Below are 22,278 nucleotides of genomic sequence, written 5' to 3' on the forward strand. Positions count from 1 at the left end.
CTGTTGCATAATCACTCAATTCGTGCATACAACGTAGTCGATAAGGGCGGCCGAGTCTTCTAACTCAAACAAGGAAACGCAAGCAAACTGGTTGGGCATGACCTAGTTATATATTAAAGAACACAGCAGGGTTCATACACAGACATACCTTTGTGTGACACAACACTGTATAAAGTTTACTCATACAGCGGCCCGATAACCAATGCAGACAGGCTGTTGTTTTTGTCTATGCTAAGGCACCACGCACGTAAATTTCACAAAACAAATCAATATACTGCAGGATGGTGTAGCATTGGTCTATACAGAGTGGTCACAGAGTGGCCCCATAACTAAAGCGGAAAGGCTGCGAGCTTTTCAGAATTGAAGAATTGCATCACCACTCAGCAATGAATAGTCCAAAACCTCTGCACATATGGGGCTTGACAGAACATGAAGAACATTTCAATGCTCATATTTACAAGGCACACAGTAAAAAATGCGACAACTCCAATGGCACGGCGTAGAGAACACTTCTACACGATTCGAGATCTACGCCTGGCTATGCTGAGATCGGGACCAGCTTGTCCTCGATTAACACCTCATGCGAGCTAGCGCCGCCTCCACGACCGCCTGTGTCTCTCGCTCGCTGGCCTCGCGCGCACGCCGATAGGCCTCCAGCTGCGCGCGGAGGCCACGCACCAGGGACTTGCAGTCAGGCATGCGGAACGGGGGCGGCAGGGCCGGTATACGCCGGTCCCCGACTCCTCGACCAGGTGTGATTGTCTCAGTGCCACGAGCTCCGTCTACGACACCGACCCGGTCAACTGCAGTCGTATGTCTCCTCCCACTCCGCCGCTCTGGAGACCCGGCACGACGACGACTTTTGGGTGAGTCATCCAGCGCCCGAGTGCGCCGGTACTGGGACGCTCCGTCCGAAGCCCAGCACGGTCCGTGCGCGGAGACTGTGCGTCGCAGCTCTACCGGTGGTGACGGCTCTTGAGGCGCCTTCGGTGTCTTCTCGACCGGTGGTCGGCCGGATCGACGGTCTGGTGGACCACTCGAGTCACGATCGTCTAACCGACGGCTGATGGCGTGTGCTGCAGGGCTTGTCGGTGGCTTGTGGCTGCCAGCGCATGGCGAGTCATTGATGACACTGATGTCTGGGAACTTCTCGTCGTTGAGGTCAGGCTCAAGAAGGGTGTCGTCAGCTCGCGGCGGCGTTCCCAAGAACATGTCACTGACGCTGCTTTCGGCCAACAACGACCCGGGGTTAGCTCGAACGCGACTCGGCGAGCGGCGCTCGTCACGATGATCAGGAATGAGAGATCCCTGATGGAAGACTTTACTCTCCTCAACCGGAGTTGGTCTTGCAGGAAGAACGTCTTGATGGTTCTCGAGAGAAAAACTCGATTGGATTCGATATTGGAGCTCATCTAGAGTTTGCTCGCTAGCAGAGCTGGCCGGTTTTACCTCACAAACGTCGCTTGCCACAGGCACGGATCTTTGCAGAATAGTGGAAGCATCTGAGGGTGCCTTCGACTCGGCATCCCGTTCGAGTGTAGCTGTTGCCGGCTGCACCTCTGCGTGTTCACCCAATGAGCGAAGGTCACTGGTGGATCGACAGGTTGACACATCACCTGGTACGTTGTCAATGCTCTCCCTTGGTCGAGAAGTGGGAGACGAGACTGGTTTCAGAGCAGCTAAAGGCAGCCTCGTATCAGTGCTGCCACATTCTTCTCGTTCCTCAAACACCTTCTGATCGGACGCTATGTCCCGTGAGCTGTCTACCGGATGGGCTTCGTTCTTCTCCAGACCATCAGTCATTTCCAACCGCGGGCTTTTCGGCGACCGAGGCGAGTCATCCGATCCTTCGAGGGGTCGCTTCGGCGGACTGGGAGTCGTGGTACACTCGAACAGCCGACCGCGTTTGGACGACGGTCGACAGGGCGAGTCAACGGCTGGACGACGACAAGTGGATGTCCTGCCAAGTTCCTTCGGTGCTGGATCCACTACTTCGCCAGCTACTCCAGCAAGGCTGCTGATGTCACACGATAAGGACTGAGATAAGCTTCTACCGCGCGTGAGAGTGCGGGTCTCAGTGGCGTCTTCATCACCAGATGACTTGGACGGGTCAGGTGAGGAGACTGTGTGCGGAGTGAAAGTGGGGCGCACATCCTGGCACAAGTTGGCCTGTGCTGGCTCAGCGTATCTCAGACTGACTGAGTCCTGCACGTCAGATGCCACGTCCAGCTGGTTAGTTTCCCCGCCATCTATAATCACTCCATTGGAAGACCTTTTTGAGGAGGCCGCGCCGGTAGTATTATCTGGTTCTCCCTCAGCCTGGGCGATGGTGCCAGCCTTCAAAGAGGCGTTGGGAATATCAGGAGAGCCCGACTCAGCACCGAATGCATAAGCACTTTTGTTTTCATGTGAAGAAGCATCGATCTCTGAAGTGACAACTTCGCGGTCCTCAGCCACACAAGGTTCGTTAACCTGGCTTGATGGATCTGAGACACATCCACCTGAAATTTCAGACTTGTTTTCAACAGTAGCTGAAGCTTCAGTATCTTCTGCTTCCAATACGTAACTTTTCACCATGCCTGATGGCTTTGCAACAACTTGCTTTGGACCAGCCGCCGCAGCATTCACCTCGGCTTCACTCACGATGACTTCATCACGTGGCGACTTCATTATCCGTTGCGAGGCAGATCCACTCGGCTGCACGCCCCCTGTGTCTTCTTCAATCTCATCGAGTTTGCTGGGTAGCAGCTGGTCACTAGTTTGCTGGGCAGCCCAATCCTCCACACTCATCGTCATCACCCCAGATATTTGGATGCAAGCAGCCGTTCCAGGCTCCTGAGCTGCACTCAACTCCAAGTCAGCTCCTTCAACAGTGTACTTGTTTGATGACTTCTCCGTTACTTGAGGATAAGCTGGAGGTAGCTCCATGTCCGCTCCATCCACCATGCTCTCACTTGATAACTTCACCATTGCTCCAGGCACTGCTGCGGTTAGTTCCATGTCTGCCCCATCAGCAATGCTCTTGTTCAACTGACCAGATGACTTCGCCCGTCCTTGAGGCTCACCAGCTTTCATTGCTATGTCAGTCACATCAAGCATGCTTCTGCTTGATGACTTCTTGGTCACTTGTGGAACTACAGCAGTGAATTCCATCTCAGTCTCGGACACGATGCTCTTGGTTGATGGTGTCTTAGATACTCGAGAAACTGCCGCGGTCAAATCCATGTCATTCCCACCAACGATGCTCTTGCTCAGGTGACTTGATGGCTTCATCTTTGTTTCAGGAACAGCAGCGGTCAGCTCCATGTCAGCTCCACCAAGCACGCTCCTGCTTAATTGCTTCGCAGTTGCTTGGGGGACTGCAGAAGTCAACTCCATATCAGCTCCATCAACGATACTCTTGTTCAGGTGACTTGATGACTTCAGCTTCATTTCAGAAACAGCGGTCGACTCCATGTCAGCTCCAAGCATGCTCTTGCCTGCTGCCTGTTCCGGTACTTGGGAAACTGCAGTGGTTAATTCCATGTCCCCTCCGTCGAGGACGGTCTTGTTAAGCGGACCTGACAACTTCGCCTGTACTTGTGGGATTGTCGCAGTCTTGGCTTCATCAGACAAGCTCTTGCTCGATGGCTTCTCAGTCACTTGAGGAGCTGCCGTGGTCAATCCCATGTCGTTACCTCCACAGATGCTCTTGTTTGCATTTACAGATCGTCTTGCCATTGTTTGGGGAACCGCAGCAGTCAGCTCCATATCAGCTCCATCAACGATGCTCTTGTTCAGGGCACTTGATGACTTCGTATCTGCTGCAAGAGCTGCAGCGGGCAGATCCATGTCAGCTCTATCAAGCGTGTTCCTGCTTGATGGCTTTTCAATCTTTTGAGGAACAGTCGCTGTCAATTCCATGTCAGCTTCTATCCCGATGCTCTTGGATGATGGCTTCTCAGTTACTTGAGGAACAGCAGCGGTCATCTCGATGTCGGCTTCAAGCACGTTCTTGTTTGATGACTTTTCAGTTATTTGGGACACTGCAGAGGTCAAATCCATGTCCCCTCCGGCTCCGTCGTGGATGCTCTTGCTCACCTGCCCTGACGACTCGATCTGTTCTTGAAGTTGAGGAACTGCTGCAGTTAGCTCCATCTCAGCTTCATCATCATCGTTCTTGGTTGATGGTTTCTCAGTTACTTGACGACTTGCCGCGCTTGATTCCATGCCATCTCCGTCACAGACACTCTTGTTCATCTGAGCTGAAACTTGCGCCTTTACTTGAGAAACAGCAGCGGTCAGCTCCATGTCGGCTTCATCAACCATGCTCTTATTCAGCTCACCAGCTGGCTTCGTCTGCTCTTGAGTAACTGCAGGAGCTAACTGTTTCTCAGCTTCAACAGGTAAGCTTCGTCTCGATGGGTTTTCAATCACTTGAGGAACTGCTGCGGTCAGTTCCATATCACCCATATCAACGACGCTCTTGTTCAGCTGACCAGAGGATTTCGTCAGCACCCGAGGAACTGCTGCGGTCAGTTCCATGTCATCCATATCAACGATGCTCTTGTTCAGCTGACCAGAGGGCTGTGCCTGTACTCTAGGAACTGCTGCGGTTAGTTCCATGTCATCCATATCAACGACGCTCTTGTTCAGCTGACCCGAGGGCTGTGCCTGTACTCGAGGAACTGCTCCGGTCAGTTCCATGTCATCCATATCAGCGATGCTCTTGTTCAGCTGAGCAGAGGGCTCTGTCTGTACTCGAGGAACTGCTGCGGTTAGTTCCATGTCATCCATACCAACGACGCTCTTGTTCGGCTGACCAGAGGGCTTAGTCAGTGCCCGAGGAACTGCTGCGGTCAGCTCCATGTCATCCATATCAACGATGCTCTTGTTCAGCTGACCAGAGGGCTTCGTCTGCACTCGAGGAACTGCTGCGGTTAGTTCCATGTCGTTCCCATCAACGATGCTTTTATTCAGCTGACCAGAGGGCTTAGTCAGTGCCCGAGGAACTGCTGCGGTCAGTTCCATGTCATCCATATCAGCGATGCTCTTGTTCAGCTGACCAGAGGGCTGTGCCTGTACTCTAGGAACTGCTGCGGTCAGTTCCATGTCATCCATATCAACGACGCTCTTGTTCAGCTGACCAGAGGATTTCGTCAGCACCCGAGGAACTGCTGCGGTTAATTCCATGTCGTCCCCATCAACGACGCTCTTGTTCAGCTGACCAGAGGATTTCGCCAGCGCCCGAGGAACTGCTGCGGTTAATTCCATGTCGTCCCCATCAACGACGCTCTTGTTCAGCTGACCAGAGGGCTTCGGTGCAACTGCTGCGGTTAATTCCATGTCGTCCCCATCAACGACGCTCTTGTTCAGCTGACCAGAGGGCTTCGTCGGCACTCGAGGAACTGCTGCGGTTAGTTCCATGTCATCCACACCAATGACGCTCTTGTTCAGCTGACCAGAGGGCTTCGTCTGTAAACGAGGAACTGCTGCGGTCAGTTCCATGTCATCCATATCAACGACGCTCTTGTTCAGCTGACCAGAGGATTTCGTCAGCACCCGAGGAACTGCTGCGGTCAGTTCCATGTCATCCATACCAACGATGCTCTTGCTCTGCACTCGAGGAACTGCTGCGGTTAATTCCATGTCGTCCCCATCAACGACGCTCTTGTTCAGCTGACCAGAGGATTTCGTCAGTACCCGGGGAACTGCTGCAGTCAGTTCCATGTCATCCGCATCAACGACGCTCTTGTTCAGCTGACCAGAAGGCTTCGTCTGCACTCGAGCAACTGCTGCGGTCAATGCCATGTCGTCCTCATCAACGACGCTCTTGTTCAGCTGACCAGAGAGCTTCGTCTGTAAACGAGGAACTGCCGCGGTTAGTTCCATGTCAGCTGCGCACGAGACGTCCGGGACAGCATAACTGGTCGATGCATTTAGCGTTTGAGCAGCTGGGACATTGACAGTCAGTTCCATGTCATCGGAAACTAGTAGAGTCTTGTCCAGTCGATTCGACGTCCGTCTTGTAGCCCCACGACTATGGACTGCTGCAGCCTCATCTGTGATACTTTTGTCCGGGCTGCCTACTGGTCTCACGGGGAGAATGGGCGGGAACGCGCTCGTAAGCTCCATGTCAGCACTGTCCACGACTGTCCTGTTACACGCAGCGACAGTCTCCACCACCCAGTGCTGTCCCGCATCCGGCTTGCCCGAGCCTCCCAAAACCTCTTCACTTTGCCTCATGTGACGAGAGCTACTAACAGTCTGCATATGCACTCTCGACCTCTGAAACTGCGATGTCCCAGCAGCCATCGCGGAACCCGGTGCGTGGGAAACAGTAGACGACGTGATCCCAATGTAGGACTCCTGGATCGCGACATTACTCTGAGCATGGCGCTGTTCTCGAGCAAAGTCGTCATCCAAAGCATCGAGATACCTCAGAAACTCTGGCGTTTCCGCCTCACTGTCACCCCCGAGAAGCTCGAGCGCAGAGCGACCCACCATCGGTGTTATCGGCAGCGGGAGCGACGAAGGCGGCGACGGAGGCGGAGCCGAGACAACGCCGGCGCGGCGCAGCATGTCCAGCACTCCGCCCGGCGCCGGGTTACGCAGGAACGGCGGAGTGGGCGCGTCACTGTCGCCCAGAAGCTGGAGCAGACCACTGCCGGCAGACGGCCCCGGTGAGCGCGGTCCGGGAGCCAGCCACTCGGGATCTGCGACGGCGCCCATCGACTTCTTGACGCCGACACCAGGAGCAGCGGGTGGACGCGGGGCCATGTTCTCCTTGTCGGGATCGCTGTTCTCTCTCAGGAACATCGGTACCGGGCCAACTGACGCCTCGAAGGCGTTGGCGTGACCTCCATGGGCTGGGAAGGCACCGGCTGGAGCCGCGCCAAACGAGCTCTCCAATCCTGAAAATTAGGCCAGGCAGCATCAGTTAGTGGCAATACATAAGGTTGGCTGTTTACACAAGAAGACTGGGTAGGGTTGGCAGGTTGGGACTATTTTTCACACCGGTCAGCTATGCACTGACGTTTGATGGTTTACACCAAAATAATACATTTGTAGGAAGTCCTGTCAATGCTACAGCTTCATCAATGAAAGTGTCCTGTGTGATAGCACTTACGGAGACTAACTCGTCCAGTTATCGTGATCAACTTATAATGATCTTTGATTGAGTTTTTCACTAACGGTTCGTTTCACTTTATCGATACATATACTGAAATAGAGGAAGAAGAAGGTGATATCTTCTCGAATGATAGCAAAAATGTAATTAATTGCAATAAGAAAACGGGCATTGTAAGGTGCTTTGAGAAAGTGGAACTGTAAAGAATACATTCATTTAAGGAAACGAAGAATCTTTTTTCATTGAATAATCAGCTTAAAGGGACTATCCCACCTTCTAAAATGTTGTTAAAACCAGTTAAATTGTGCCCGACTTTATAGATTGGATGACCAGGAACACGGTTCTGGCATTAATTTTTCATTAAACATCTTAGGCTTCCCATATTTCAAACACAAACTTTCAAATATGTGACGTCACAGCCCAAAATTACCTCCTTCCCCAGGCCACATTACTGTCATACAGCTGATTCTTTTTACTCTGAAGGCACCACAACAAAGTTCAGACCAGGGGTGCGTTCGGAGAGGCAGATTCCCGGGGAATATTCCACGCCGGCATGAAATTTCCGCCGAATGTGCCGTTCGGAGAGCGATTCCCGGGGAAAGTTCCGCGGAACGGACGCGGAAAGCGCGGAATCTAAAAAGCATCTCACGCGTCGTTCCCGTCAAGATGGCGGCGCCCATCGGTATGCTCGAGTGAGTATATTATTGAATATAAATGGATATTTCTTGCGTTTGTTTCCACCCTGATCAGTTTTATTGCAAATCCAACAACTGATAATGCTTACTCAGTTGTGTGATTGTCCTCTGAAGCAATGAAAACGATAATTTGAAGTGTTGTGTTGTGTGTGTTTGGGGTGGGGGGGGGGGGGGCACAGTACAGATGGGTCTTTTTGAAAATAATTGTGATTTTTCTTAGTTGTTCTTCCTTCAAGAGCTTCATTCTTATTACATCTTGCCATATAGGTATGTAGCGTTCCAAATAACCAAATAACCCAAATAACCCAAACAAAATCCCACGAACTCAACTTGGCGCAGTAGCGGCGATCCTTGAAATTGGCGGTATGGAATGTCCCTCTCCGAACGCAACACGGGGAATTTTCACGATGACGGGGAATATTCCGCGCTCTCCGAACGAACCCCAAGTTTTAAGCGATTTTTCAACGAACAAACCCATTTAAATCAGAATGACTAAACGAGGTGACGTCACACTAACGGTCGCTCCATGTTGAAGATAGGGCCTTGCGCAAGGCCCATTTTCAAATGAAGGGAACGAATTTCTTCAACACCAAGAGGCCGCGGGGTTTGCAACCTAGATAGATAGTGGTTTCTGAACCTCGCCGCAAACTTGGCTATCTCAACTTAAACCCCATGTTAAAGGTGGGATAGTCCCTTTAAAGGGACACTCCCACCTTAACATTAGTTTTGAGTTGAGATAGCCAAATTGGTGGCCATGGCCTGCAAATACCGGTTTGGGCACTCACAACATCGACAAATGCTTTAATTCGGAGATATGGAATTTCAAACTTGCAGTTTTCGGATTCTAAGGGGCTAGTGCATTGGTATGCCCCCTTAGAATTTGTGACGTCAGCGGAGATCTAACGATTTTTAAATCTTTTACTAAAACGTTTGGTAGCACGCGGTGGTATATGCTGCTTTGCGCGCAACAAATGCCGCACTTTCAAATAAAGTCGCTAGGAACAGCGGAGATCCCAAAAAGTAAACAAAAGTAAAAGTCTAATATCTTGAAAACCGGTGAATATTTTTCGATGAAATTTGGTAGATATTCGTTTTCGCTCTTTCTGAACCGAGCGACATCACTTTCGTGCCAATTCATTCACTTTTTTGAAGGTGGGAGGGTCCCTTTAAGGCAATTAGAAAAAATGCTCAATAGTATGTATTTCACAGCATCATTTTTAATCGACTTGACCTATAACGCCATCAGTGGTAGATCAAGGTGACGAAAATCAACCCGCGCTTGACTGAACCTCCAGCCGAGCACCATTGACTGAGAGGGGGGGGGGGGGGGGGCGTTTAACGCCCTCCGGTTATCTTCAAAAATAAGCATCGTAATACGATCCTGAAATTTGGAATTTGAGGTCACTTGACCTGTCAAGGTAGGGTCAAAGGTCAAAACAGAGCATATTCACATTTTGAGCTCTAGCGAACGCAGATCACGGTATCGAAGCTATTGAACCCATTTTGGGCTTTGATACGACTAAAAGATTGATGAAGCTACGAGTATTACGACATACTGAAATAATAAAAAGAATTAAAGGTCAAGGTGAGATCAAGGTCACTGACTTTAAAAATAATGCAAATTGCAGGTGACATACGTTTTCTGACCAGTATCGCCTGTGACGTTTGACATCAATTTTCGCAATTAAGGGTAAATATCAGGTCAAGGGCAGGACAAAAGAGGTCAAATTTTAAAGTTCCGCAATTTCAACGAAAAAGGTGCCTAACAGATACAGATTCATCTAAGGAATCCAGCAGTCGCATTCGCTTCTCTGTCTGATGCCTATAGGTGCCAAAAATTACCTTTGACATAACGGCGTTATAATTGGACACAATACTGAAAAGTAAAATATTAGACTTGGAGGTCAAATATTGAGATATCTTGCTGAAATTCGGCACAGCGGTTTGTCTCACATAACCGTCACATAATTTCCAGATTTTGGAAAATTTTGGAAACCAAAAATTTTAGAGAATTTTTTTTTCAATATTTTTCAAAAGTTCTGAAAATGTTCAATTAAAACTAACTCTTTTGAAACCCGAGAGAGCCATTTAACATTTTGTAGTACACTATATTTGGTGCCCTTGGTGGTTTTTACTATTTGCAACTCCGTCAAAAGATACACCTTTTAGAGAGCTTATAATACATGATATTTTCAGTCGAAATTAACGTGAAGTGAGTCACTAAATCGGCCTTAACTCGATGTTTTTCGACGAATTCGGTCAAAACTTTAGCAGCCAATGTAAAATTGATGCAGGAGAAGCTATCACAAATTTCAGGTTGATCACATGATTATTTGCGTTATGGCGAAGGGTCAGCAGGGGGAGAGGGCGTTACGCGCTCCCCTCAGTCAATGGCGGGTTAGTGCTGCGACAAATTTCCTTGGGCCAATGAGTGGCTATAGAAATGCGTAGAAATCATTCTAGTAGTTTGCGAGTTCATTCGGTAACCCACACTCCGCAGAAGCTCGTGTCATGTGTAAACTCATCTCAGATGAACATCACACTGTTCATTATATGACCGATAAAATTGTCCAACTAAAACAACGAGCATTGAACGAGCATTCAATTTCCAGCAGTGATAGCGCGGCGCTCCATGCACACGACTCCTGACAAGGATTGTATATGGTCGGCAGAAACAGAAAACAGGGCAGCAATGAGCAAGGCAGTGGTGCGATACGTCTCCAGATTCGTAGGCTTATTGCTCAGACTTGGTCTCTAAATTCACATGCCCGGACAATCTAAAATTTCCTGAACGGACAGTGGGGGGGGGGGGGCGTATCTTTGTGCAACTAAGACAGCTTGGATTGTGCAATGCATGCAAACGGAACAACAAATGCATGTATGACAGTATGAGTTGGAACCAAACTCAAACATGACGTTGGTTTACGCCTAAGCATACGCGCATTTTCGAGTGTTGTATTTCTATAAAAAAAAAACGATTTCCATGTACCGTTCTTTTTCCCGCTACTTTTGGGTTCAGTGAGTGATAGGTACTTTAGGGTGCGACGTATAAACACCGACATCCGACACGGAAGGAGCCGAAATATACCAGAAAGATAAACAAAGTATCGCGTGCATCACTCATCCGTAGGCACTTCATCCGTTCTACCGTCATCAGGATCATGCACCAGCCACGCCGGGCGCTCCCAGTTGGCGGCAGAAGGGGCGCACCAAGGCCCTAAAACATAGGGCGCACGGACAGGGCTGCGGAGCCGATAGAGCTTCGGTAGCTCGGATTCCCACCCCGCCTTTCAAAAATTGACTCATACTCCAACTCCGGGCCGGAACATGTCAACGCCAACCCATTCCGGCTCCTACTCCGCAGCCCGAGCGGGCCTTCGAACTCTACTAATCTTCGGTGACTCTACTCCGATTCCAGCTCTGGCTTTCAAAAACATATTCTAACTCCGGGTAGAACTGTGACTTGACTCCAACTGACTCCGATTCTGCAGCCCTGCGCAGGCGGTGTCGGGTCGGGGACGGCCGACGCCCGTGTGACAATAGAACGATCACATGACACCGCTCAGTCCCCGATGGCGCGCATGAACGAGGGGTTTCACCCCACGCAGTGTTGATTTCAGCTGCATGTATTAACATGGCGCTGGGGACTTAGTTGAGCATGGGTCTCTATTCCTGAGCGAGACAGGTATATAAAGCCTGGTGTGGCGAAACGGCATAAGGATGAGGCATGCAGGAAATAATGAAACAAAATGGCAAGGCAGAATTTTGAACGGAAAATGGGAGACACGGACGCTCTGACGTTTTTTTTTTCAAGCAAGGAAGACCGGGCAAAACTGAGAAACGGTGTGGGCAAGACAATTCAGGACAACATAACATACTTTAAAGGGACCCTCCCACCTTAACATTAGTTTTGAGTTGAGATAGCCAAGTTTGCGGCCAGGCTCAGAAACCACCATTTATCCTGGTCGCAACCCCCGCAGCTTTATGGTGTTCAAGAAATTTCTTCCCTTTACTTGCAGGGTGGGACCAGCGTGGTCCCTATCTCTTAACCATTACGGGAATCTGATGACGTCATCAGGCTTTCGAACGTCCGTTAAATGTTTGACTAAAACGTTTTGTAGCACGCGGTGGTATATGCTGCTTTGCGCGCAACAAATGCCGCACTTTCAAATAAAGTCGCTAGGAACAGCGGAGATCCCAAAAAGTAAACAAAAGTAAAAGTCTAATATCTTGAAAACCGGTGAATATTTTTCGATGAAATTTGGTAGATATTCGTTTTTGCTCTTTCTGAACCGAGTGACATCACTTTCATGTCAATTCATTAACTTTTTTGAAGGTGGGAGGGTCCCTTTAACTTAGTAAACATAAGTCAGAAAATGAGTTCTAATCGCACCTTCAGTGTCTGACCCAGCGAGTGTGAGTGTGTAAATGTGTGTGCCATGCCTGCGGGCTGTCCTAACGTGACACCACATCAGCTGTAGCTTTGACTGAGCTCAACCCACCTGTGAGCTCCATACTGGCGCTGGCGTTGGAGTTTTGCAGCACGCCCAGCAGCGGGGCGCCCCTGGCGGCCGCCGTGGCGTCGCCGGAGCTGTCCGTGATCTGTGCCTCCTTGTCGTACGCCTCGGCCCAGCCTCCCATGGTCACCTCGTCACAGAAGAACTCCCTGAGAAAGGCACACAGTCATCGGTCAGCGTCTTGCAGTGTGGTGGGTCGCCGACATTTAGGGCGATAAGGGTAGGCAGTGGTTACATACAAGGCAAGTCAGCACAATCGGCGACAGGGACTGCGGTTGCATACAAATCGGTAGAATAGGCAAAAGCTAAATATGAAAACCAGTATAACGTCTTTTGGGGCGACTAACGGAGCGAGCGAGAGGATGGGCCTTGCACGTGCAAAATTGCGAGGGGGTACCTCCAACTGACATGTGCAGTGTGCACGGCACCCTACTAACTGGTCTCCAGCGATGTGCCAAATTTGAGCACAATTGGCCCAGCCGTTCTCGAGATCTGGAAGCGGCACCCTGCACGTGCGCACGTGCAAAATGGGTCCCAACTGACTCGTGCACGGCACCCTACTAACTGGTCCTGTAGCGCGGAAGAATGATAGAAAAGTGGGAAAAGTGGAAAAGTGAAGTTGAAGTGTGAAATTATAGTTAGAAATGAAGAAAACCGTCCTTTCGTCCGTACTCCTTCGATAGACGGTCAAAGAGGAAAATGAGAAGAAATAATAGAGGAAGAGTAGAGATAGAGTAAAGATAGAAAATGATGAAAGTCCTCCCTTGCAGACAATATTGCATCGGGTGATGGTCGATGCTTTGTTATTTGAGGCTGGTCATTCTAGTACATTGAATCGGCTTCGCTAGGTTGAATGACAATGTTAATCTTAAATTGGATTCCCTCGGGTTTCATTTCGAAGGGTCACACCGACTGAGTTCGTCGCAACTCCCACTGGTCCTTAAAGGTAGTGTGCCAGCTTTCCTGGACCGTATGGAGTTAATGGCCCAGATAAGGAGAACCGGATTTTTAGAACTTATCCATACCTTCAAGATGCGGAGCCGTGGAAATTTCAGACGGCTCCGGCTCCGGCTCCGGCTCCGGAGAAAAAAATCGGCTCCGGCTCCGGCTCCGGCTCCGGGTGAAATGTCATTGCGGCTCCGGCTCCGGCTCCGAGTAAAATGATCCGGCTCCGGCGGCTCCGGCTCCGGCTTCTACTCAGTATATCTCCTATGCGATCAATTAAATATGGATGGAAGAAAAAAGGCGATGGGATTGGTACACGTTGCTTCTGTATTTGTATAACAAGGCTATTTTGAATACCACATTGTTTTACGCCTTGTACTGTCAAACCGAACTAGGTAAATAATTGTTTCCTCGTAAGAAAAGGAGCCGGAGTCGCCCCCTTTTTTGACGGCTCCGGCTCCGGCTCCGGCTCCGGGCTATATTGTTTCACGGCTCCGGCTCCGGCTCCGGCTCCGGGCAAAATATGCCGGCTCCGGCGGCTCCGGCTCCGGCTCCGGCTCCGCATCCCTGTAATCAAAACTCATGGAAACGTCTTAAATTCTTCAAATTTTGAGTACCCCAGTGCGAAATTCGCCCCGACGGGTTGTCGGTCGTACCCCAACCACATTTCACACCACTATGAACAATAAATGCACACACTAAAATCGCTATTACCGATAGGCTCATCCAATCAAGTTTCGATAAACCCGTTCATCATCATCTCCTGCGGTTTAGAACACGCCTGTTAGGTGGTGCGGTAGACCGCGCCCAAAGCCAGGGCCCCGGTACCGTGAGGTAGCCGAGTCGGGGCAGCGTGCGCTGACCCAAGCCGGGGCCGCGCGTCCTCCCGGTATCATGTGATAGCCCGGGGCTGCCCGCGGGGATGCGGTAGACCGCGCCCAAAGCCGCGGCCCCGGCTTGGGTCAGCGCACGCTGCCCCGACTCGGCTACCTCACGTTACCGGGGCCCTGGCTTTGGGCGCGGCTTCTGCTCATACCTTTATGCTTTGTGGTGCGGTGGTGGTGCGTCGGGCCGCGCGCTCTGACTTCGGCCAAGAAAAATGCGTCAGCTGATCATTGTCATTTCTGCCACTTGCGTGTGGTGAAATGGGGTCATATCTTAAGAGACGGCTTTTTCATATCAATTATTTTACATAAAATCATATTTCAAACCATAAATAATGTTCGACAGCCAAATTAAAGAAACAATACCTATACAGGCTTACAGTTTAAGGTTCGACATTGTGTTGTCTACGATTAGACAGCTGATAACTCATTCCCGTACGTCGTAACTCTATAATGACCTTTGCTTATTGTCACATGTGCGCCGCATTCGTGATTGTTGCCGACGCCTGTTTGCAGGTCAGCCCACTACAGTTGTTATACATATCGAAAAACCGATTAACTTTTAGGCGAAAAAGGCACTATTCCAGGCCCATTTTTGATTTTTTTTTGCGATATTAGGTAAAAACAGAAGCTTCTTATCCTAGGAAAAATAAAATGGGAAATCATTGGAAGATGGCACGCTACCTTTAATCCAAGAATCATGTCTCATTCATTCGTGCTTCAGTTTCTCTAGCAGATTCTCTCGTATCCCTTGTCGTTCTTTTGCGACGCCCCCAAAATCTCCCTCCAGTGGTGCCGGTGACCAAACGAGAGATTGACCCCCAGGTAGGATAAATGTCCATAAAAAACGCATACATTCTCACTAACAGGGTTTTAAGTGTCGTCTTCTGTCTGCTATCCGCCATCTAACAAAGAAGCTAAATAAAGACTCACCGGAGGCTACCATGCTCTCCCATCCCGGGCCTTCCTCAATTTAGGGCCCGTCGGCCTGCCGAGTTACCATGAACACAACATACACCAGGCGCGGATACAAGGGGGGGGGGCTATGGGGGCCATGGCCCCCCCTTGGCCGATTTTTTTCAAAAATAAAATAAAAAGTTAAAAAGTTAAAAAGCTGAAAAGGGGGCCTCCTGAAAATAAAGTGGCCGAAATCCGATGAGTTTTTTTTTAACCTACCCACTTAGTTATTTCTTAGAAGACTAGCTGAGAAGACTTCTTTGTTAGAAGATTGGTAAAGCTTTTCATAACTTGGAGGTCTCTTATACTCACAGAGATGACCACTTTTACAGGGCCTCCTAACCTGCACAGAGGGCCTCCAAGCCTGCACAGATGTTGAGATGTTGCCTGAACAGCTAGATAAGCTCAATAGACGCAGTTTTTTTTGGGGGGGCCAACAAGTGGGAAGATGGGGCCTCCAACAGGTGGGATTATGGGGGGGGGGCCTCCTGGTTTCTAATGGCCCCTCCCTTGGAGATTTTCTGGATCCGCCCCTGACATACACTGCACCACGTCACTCGACGTCACCACATCTCGGCCTAACTTTTACGGGGGAGCCCGTCGACTCCGAGGACTTATCGATGCCTATCCCACCGACTAGGACTTATCAGGCCTCACTATCTTTTACAGGGGCTCCTTCAAAACGTAACTACTCCTTAAAGGGACTATCCCACCTTTAACATGGGGTTTGAGTTGAGATAGCCAAGTTTGCGGCGAGGTTCAGAAACCACTATCTATCTAGGTTGCAACCCCCGCGGCCTCTTGGTGTTGAACAAATTCGTTCCCTTCATTTGAAAATGGGCCTTGTACAAGGCCCTATCTTCAACATGGAGCGACCGTTAGTGTGGCGTCACCTCGTTTAGTCATTCTGATTTAAATGGGTTTGTTCGTTGAAAAATCGCTTAAAACTTGGTCTGAACTTTGTTGTGGTGCCTACAGAGTAAAAAGAATCAGCTTTATGACAGTAATGTGGCCTGGGGAAGGAGGTAATTTTGGGCTGTGACGTCACATATTTGAAAGTTTGTGTTTGGAATATGGGAAGCCTAAGATGTTTAATGAAAAATAAATGCCAGAACCGTGTTCCTGGTCATCCAATCTATAAAGTCGGGCACAATTTAACTGGTTTTAACAACATTTTAGAAGGGGGGATAGTCCCTTTAACCCTCAAATACCTTGACTACCAAAATTATCCGAACTACTTTAACTTAATCCACCGATACTCCATAGACGTTACTACCTCACGACACTACGCTACCGGCCCCTCTCTCTGCCGAAATAAGACGTGCAGACATTGTTGACACAGCCCTGCCAATACAGACCTCTCCCTGTACGCATTCAACTGTACAAAAGCCATGTTGGTAGAAATGTCGACATAGAAGCCGGGCACACAAGCCGTCTAACCTCGAAAAAAAAAATTGCCCGTACGATAACATAAAAAACAGAAACTTCCCGCCTCAACCTACTCTCGACTCCTTACATTTCCCGAGGAACTCCTACCCATAGCGTCAAAACACCTCGCCACGAACCACTTGCCCTATTCCTACTTCGCACTCGTATCCATTTCCTTACGTCCCACTGTATACCTAATCGTAATAGCATAAAACAGCGGTTTAACCGAATAAGCATTTCCCGACAAGGCTAACCCCTCCTACTTTAACCCTGCTCAAATCAACGCCTGGCGCCTCTTAACCCCTTTCTCGTAAATTCCTTTGTAAAATCATATCCTCTTCTCTCACCCTAAACAACTAACGTTCTTAACTTACAAAATACAGCGTGGTCACGGCTAGCACTCACAAGTTTAGCTGCTCGTTATTATTCCTATCTTGATCTTACTCAACCCATACTTTCCTTATTCAACGAGAAAATAACGACTATAAATGGGAAGACTGAAGGATAATGTATTTAGTAACGGGGGTCCAGATTGGGGCTCTCCTTCGGACGGGTACGGCAAGAACTGATCACCAGTAACTCGTCGGGGCTTGGGATGAGCGTATGGACGGGGTACGACAAGAACTGATCACCAGTAGCTCGTCGGGGCGTAGGATGAGCGAATGGACGGGTACGACAAGAACTGATCACCAGTAACTCGTCGGGGCTTTAGGATGAGCGTATGGACGGGTTACGACAAGAACTGATCACCAGTAACTCGTCGGGGCTTAGGATGAGCGTTTGGACGGGTTACGACAAGAACTGATCACCAGTAACTCGTCGGGGCTTAGGATGAGCGTTTGGACGGGTTACGACAAGAACTGATCACCAGTAACTCGTCGGGGCTTTAGGATGAGCGTATGGACGGGTTACGACGAGAGCTGATCACCAGTAACTCGTCGGGGCTTAGGATGGGCGTATGAAAGGAATGCAGGACATATTTTAGTCGTTGACCCTATAAACTAACAAACGGGTGTACATCCTTATAATATCTTTAATCCTACTTCCCGAATCCTATCCTGATATCTATGTACTTGGACAACCTTCGGAGAATTTACAGAAAACCCTCTACTGATTTTGGAACACCGTAACATTACAATGAAAGAAAATCACTCATCTTTCTGGAACCTCTCCGAGCCAGCTCCTCAGCCTCTGGCCAGTGCGCGGTTGAGTCAGTGTGCGCAGGCTGCCGTCTTTCTCTGCTGCCGCCCATGTTTCTCCCTTTTCCCGATCGTCGCGATTTACCCTCGTGTTCTCCCTCTCTTTCCGTCCCTTCATTTCGTACTGATAACTTCCTACCCTTTCCCGAAATTTCCCTCAAGACTCTTTATGAAAATAACAGATTGATATATTTGTGAAGTGAAGCAAAGCGAGCAAGCGTTAACAATAAAACAGTAAAGAAATGGTACGTTCCTCCGCCAACGACGATAAGTCAATAGTGAACATTTTCCTTTACAACTGACATCATACTCTGGTTTGGTAGTTGTTACCTAACATTTAATCATTCGAAGATTTCCTAACCAACAAAGCTAAACAGATCTTATCATATTACACGTTCCGGAAACTAAGCCAGTTTCAATCATTGGAAATAAAATATTACGCTGGATGTGCCAGTTCTCCTCGCCAACCCACGAAGGTACTGATTCCTACGAAAAGTTCTGCCTTTTCCGCAGCTTCTATCATGGAGTAAATCAATTTCTCAAATCATTTCCCAAGTTACAACGCATTTTCCGAATAATAACCAATCAGGTAAAATCCACACACAATATTCCTAAATAAGCATTGGTAACCTGCGTCCAGCCTGTACGGTATTGAAATTTAGCTGTATTCGTTACGTTGTTAATTCATAATATAATAAATTTCTAAAACCCCGTTTAATTTACCCCAGCCAGCCGCCAGGATAATTTCAGGGAACTTACATGGTGGGATCAGGCGTCAGCGCCGGCCGGAGTCCCCCAGGGATCTGTCTGTCCGCCTCCGGCGGCGAGCGCTCCTCTGCCGCTCTGAGGGGTGTTCACGGGCACCGCACACTGCTGCGTGCGGTGCGTCCAGCAGGCGTGGGGGTAGGGGATGGGTAGGCGGTTCTGACGTCACGGCTGCGTGCGGTGGACGGTCCGCTGTGGCCAGTCCCGACCGGCCACAGCGATCGCTGTGTGCGGTGACGGAAGGCTGACGTAGGGACGAAGTGGGCGGAGCTTCGAGGCTGTGTGCGGTCCGACCGCACACAGGGCCCGTGAACAGCCCCCTGATGCGTCATTGCCAACTCTTCTCTGATTGGTCCATTTGCTAGGGTACCATCTGGGATGCAATTTATGTCTTGAAATCTTACTGGTTTCTTGTAGATCTCTTGAATATTAGCTACGATATGACGTCCAGTGTTTGATGTAACCTTTTACTTGAGTGTTTTCAACGTCCCCTTCCATTGCTGATGGATTTTGCGACTTCGGTCCTGTGCTGTCCTCTGGTGACCATTTGGGGCTCTTCGGGGAGGGGTTGGTGACGTACCCTCGCGGCTCGGCCCCTGGGTCGTTGGAGAGAGTCACCCGACTGATGGGACTGCTGACTCTGCGGCGGCGGCGGCCGGTGCTCGGTCCCGACGGTGCTGGCTCAGCTGTGGTTGAGTCGTAGTGAGGGCAGGCAGGTGCCGACGGGCTGTAGCCACTACGCTCCAGTGGGCTGAGGGCTCAGTCGGGGCTTGTGATGTGCCCCTGTCGCTCCAACGTGCGGGGTCGTTGAAGACAGTCACTTGTTTGATATGAGAATGCTGACGCTGCGGCGGCGGCGGCCGGCCGGCTCTCTGTCCTGACGGCGCTGACACTGGTGGGGATGAGGGGCGGGGATTGAAGGCATGTGACCAGTGCGCCACGGTATGATGACTGCTGCTGCTGAGCATGGGGAGGGGAGTATGGCGGGCGGCTGGGTCCCGATCTGAAAAATGTTAAGACGTCCCAAGATGTAGCCTTGCTACAGTCCCTAACCGTGTACCAAATTTGAGCGCCATCGGTCAAGCCGTTCTCGAGATCTGGAATCGACCCCTGCACGTGCGCACGTGCGGCAGCATCCCAACTCTGGTACATGGATATGCATTGCCTAGTGGGTGCCTACCTACATGCCAGCTTTCAGCGCAATCGGCCCAGTAGTTACCGAGATATTGCAACTATTACAAAAGTGACACCTCTTCGTTTTGCACGTAGCACGTGCATAAGGGGTCACCCACATGCATCGGGAATAGTCCAATACTTGGTAGAAGGAATGAAGCTACCCTACAAAAATTACCGCATGTAAATCGTTCAAGTGGTTGCTGAGATATAAGCGTCTCAAAATCGTGACTACGGCCGGCCGGCCGGCCGGCCGCTCATACTCCGTTAATCTCCGTTAATCTAAGGAAAGACTCCGCTCGCTTCGCTCGCTCCGTAATCAGTACGATAGAGGAGGGTAGCGATTGCATGCACTTCCGCGAGATCAGTAGTAACTCAGTGACATAGTTAAAAACGACATGAGGAGCGATAACCCTAAAATCAGCATGTTGTACGTTTGCAAGATGTTATCATGATCCGTAAATAGGAAATTGGGGCAATAATCTAAGTTAGATGCCACCTACGTGAAAGCGCCCCACCCCTCCCCCAACCTGTCTGGATGTGCTACGATGGGACCACCACCTAGACGTGAGTTAACTTCTGGCCAGCAAGACCCTATCTTGACAAAAGAAGACGCTCACAGTAACGCCTTTGATATCTACATGACCTGAAACGCCCACCAAATCTCCAACAGCACCTCAACCCAGACAACCGTGCACTCCTCCTTCTACAACAATGCCCCTCACCCGATAACTGTACCAACACACACTCCGATAACTACGCCCTCTTCCCAACACCAGCGCCATCGCAGCGGCATTCGGGGGGTGTACTCAGTACTCACTGAACGCGAAACCGGTCGGCGAAGCTGACCCGTCTTGACGAGCGACGCGAGGTGAGGTCTTCCGTCATCTCTTCAGGTGACGCAGGAGCCTTCAGAATCTGGAACGGCACAAGGCGGCTCGAGTCAGACAAATACTGTCAGACAAGTCAGGCAGATTACTGGTGTAAGGCTAAACAGCTGCCAGTCTAGTATAGGTGCAATGGCATGGCAGGGTTTACATGTAGATATATTTGCCTTCTCTCCCAACTGAGGAGTCAGGCTGAGTTATGGCTTTCCTTTGAATGTGACATTGACTAAAATGAAACACAAAAATATAGGTACTAGTCAAATATCTGTCCTACACTGACTGTATATGAGTTTACACCAGTTGACATAAGTGGATAGAGAGCAGCTCAATTGCCTGTCAACTCAGAGTCTGATGCAATCATTCAACATAAACATACCGATTCACTGCAAAAGGAATAAACATCATGTCCCATACACTGCATGACATACATTATCAAGGACAACATGTTGCTTAAATTAGGCCATACCATATTACAGTTACAGAAGAATGCCATGACCATCTATCTATACACGAACGACCATCTATACACGTCATATCAAAACGCATTATCTACTGACACTGTCCTAACTGTGAAGCTTTAAAGTTTACATAGTTACCCGACATACCTCATGCAGTGAGGCTCCAACTCAGAGAGCTACGAGATCGATTGACAATCTACGCTCAATCATGCACTTTCTACACTGCTTCATTATCTTCCTCTCCCCCCCCCCCCCCCAGCTGTTGCTGAGGGCTCATCTGTACCACCAGCCATGTGACCATCTGTTCAGTGTGCAAACACGTACCGAGGAGCGGCGGCGCAGCCGGCTCTTTGGCTGCTCTGGCGGCCGGGCTGGCTCCATCGCGGTGCAGCTGGTGCTGTAATCAGACAAAAGAACCGGGTCGGCAATTAGTTACGAAAAACAGTACAGCTGAAACAGAAGATAGAGGTATGGGGACCAACAGTTGCTACTGTACAGCAAACCTGAGTTTATTGTCCCAGCACCCTCACAGGGAACAATGAACTGTCATAATGCTGTCATAATGCATGTATAGAAATCCTAAGTTGCTCAGGTAGACCGTAGAGAGACCAGCAGCCGATATCAATGTTAACAGTTGCTACTGGACAGGACAGATGACTAGAGTTGGGGTTCTGGTTCTTGTACAGTAGCAGCCTTGGTACCATGTATGTGATTTTCTGACTGATGTAAATGGTTTTTTCTTTTGCATGACAGAATGGACTGTCTTAGGCTAGCAAGTGGCAATATTTGCACTTTGCCGCAGGGAGGTAACTTCCCTCCCAGGTTACCAGAAATGCTTGAAAAACTTCCTGTTTTATTCAATGATAATGCAAGGAGTTAATGCATCATGACTTGCCCAATGCCCAGCTATTAAACCCAGCTGGCTGGATTTAGTAAAAGGGAATTTACCAGCCAATATCTCCTATAATACCAGACTCCTTTCCACCAATTTGATGTTGCAGTTTGAATCCAGGAAGGTTGGGTTCAAAATATGGACAAAATAAGTCTTTACAAGTTGTATGACAGTATACTTTGATAATTATCCTGACAAGACTGTCCAACTCCTGCCTGGACCTCATCTCTTAATAAGAAACCTGAGGCCAGTTTAACCAACAAAAAAGTAGCCGCCTGCTGGATTTTTTTTTTTACTTAACCCGCGCCCCGTAGGGCTACCGGCGGACCCTACCACCCGTAGGGGGGGGGGGCGTTTCGGCCCCCCCCCC

The 22,278-nt window shown here is 49.5% G+C and overlaps 1 protein-coding gene across 2 annotated transcripts; it reads right to left on the reverse strand.

The window, feature by feature from the left end:
• Positions 1–87: 87 nt before the first annotated feature.
• On the reverse strand, positions 88–21,477 carry LOC122384741. 2 transcript variants are annotated; one of them, XM_043372446.1, is made up of 5 exons: positions 21,341–21,477; positions 20,492–20,589; positions 12,306–12,469; positions 5,154–6,893; positions 88–4,910 (listed from the first exon to the last, which is right to left on the reverse strand). In XM_043372446.1, exons 1-5 carry the CDS (start codon positions 21,395–21,397, stop codon positions 571–573), a joined length of 6,399 nt encoding a protein of 2,132 aa, XP_043228381.1. In that variant the 5' UTR covers positions 21,398–21,477; the 3' UTR covers positions 88–570. The 2 variants fall into 2 exon arrangements, with proteins under 2 accessions (XP_043228381.1, XP_043228380.1); XM_043372445.1 differs by having other exon boundaries at positions 88–6,893.
• Between the last annotated feature and the right edge of the window lie 801 nt (positions 21,478–22,278).

Source organism: Amphibalanus amphitrite, unplaced genomic scaffold (assembly GCF_019059575.1).
Source record: "Amphibalanus amphitrite isolate SeventyFive unplaced genomic scaffold, NRLGWU_Aamphi_draft 000197F_arrow, whole genome shotgun sequence".
In the NCBI taxonomy this organism is placed as follows: Eukaryota; Metazoa; Arthropoda; class Thecostraca; order Balanomorpha; family Balanidae; genus Amphibalanus; species Amphibalanus amphitrite.

Bases quoted from the DNA above. Each gene is read 5' to 3' on its own strand.
- LOC122384741 (XM_043372445.1), bottom strand. From the start codon at position 21,397: ATGGAGCCAGCCCGGCCGCCAGAGCAGCCAAAGAGCCGGCTGCGCCGC. The intron at 12,470-20,491 runs GTGAGTACTGAG...TGCCTTTCTCAG, and splicing joins GCCGACCGGTTTCGCGTTCA to GGAGTTCTTCTGTGACGAGG. The intron at 6,894-12,305 runs GTGGGTTGAGCT...CCTAATTTTCAG, and splicing joins CGCCAGTATGGAGCTCACAG to GATTGGAGAGCTCGTTTGGC.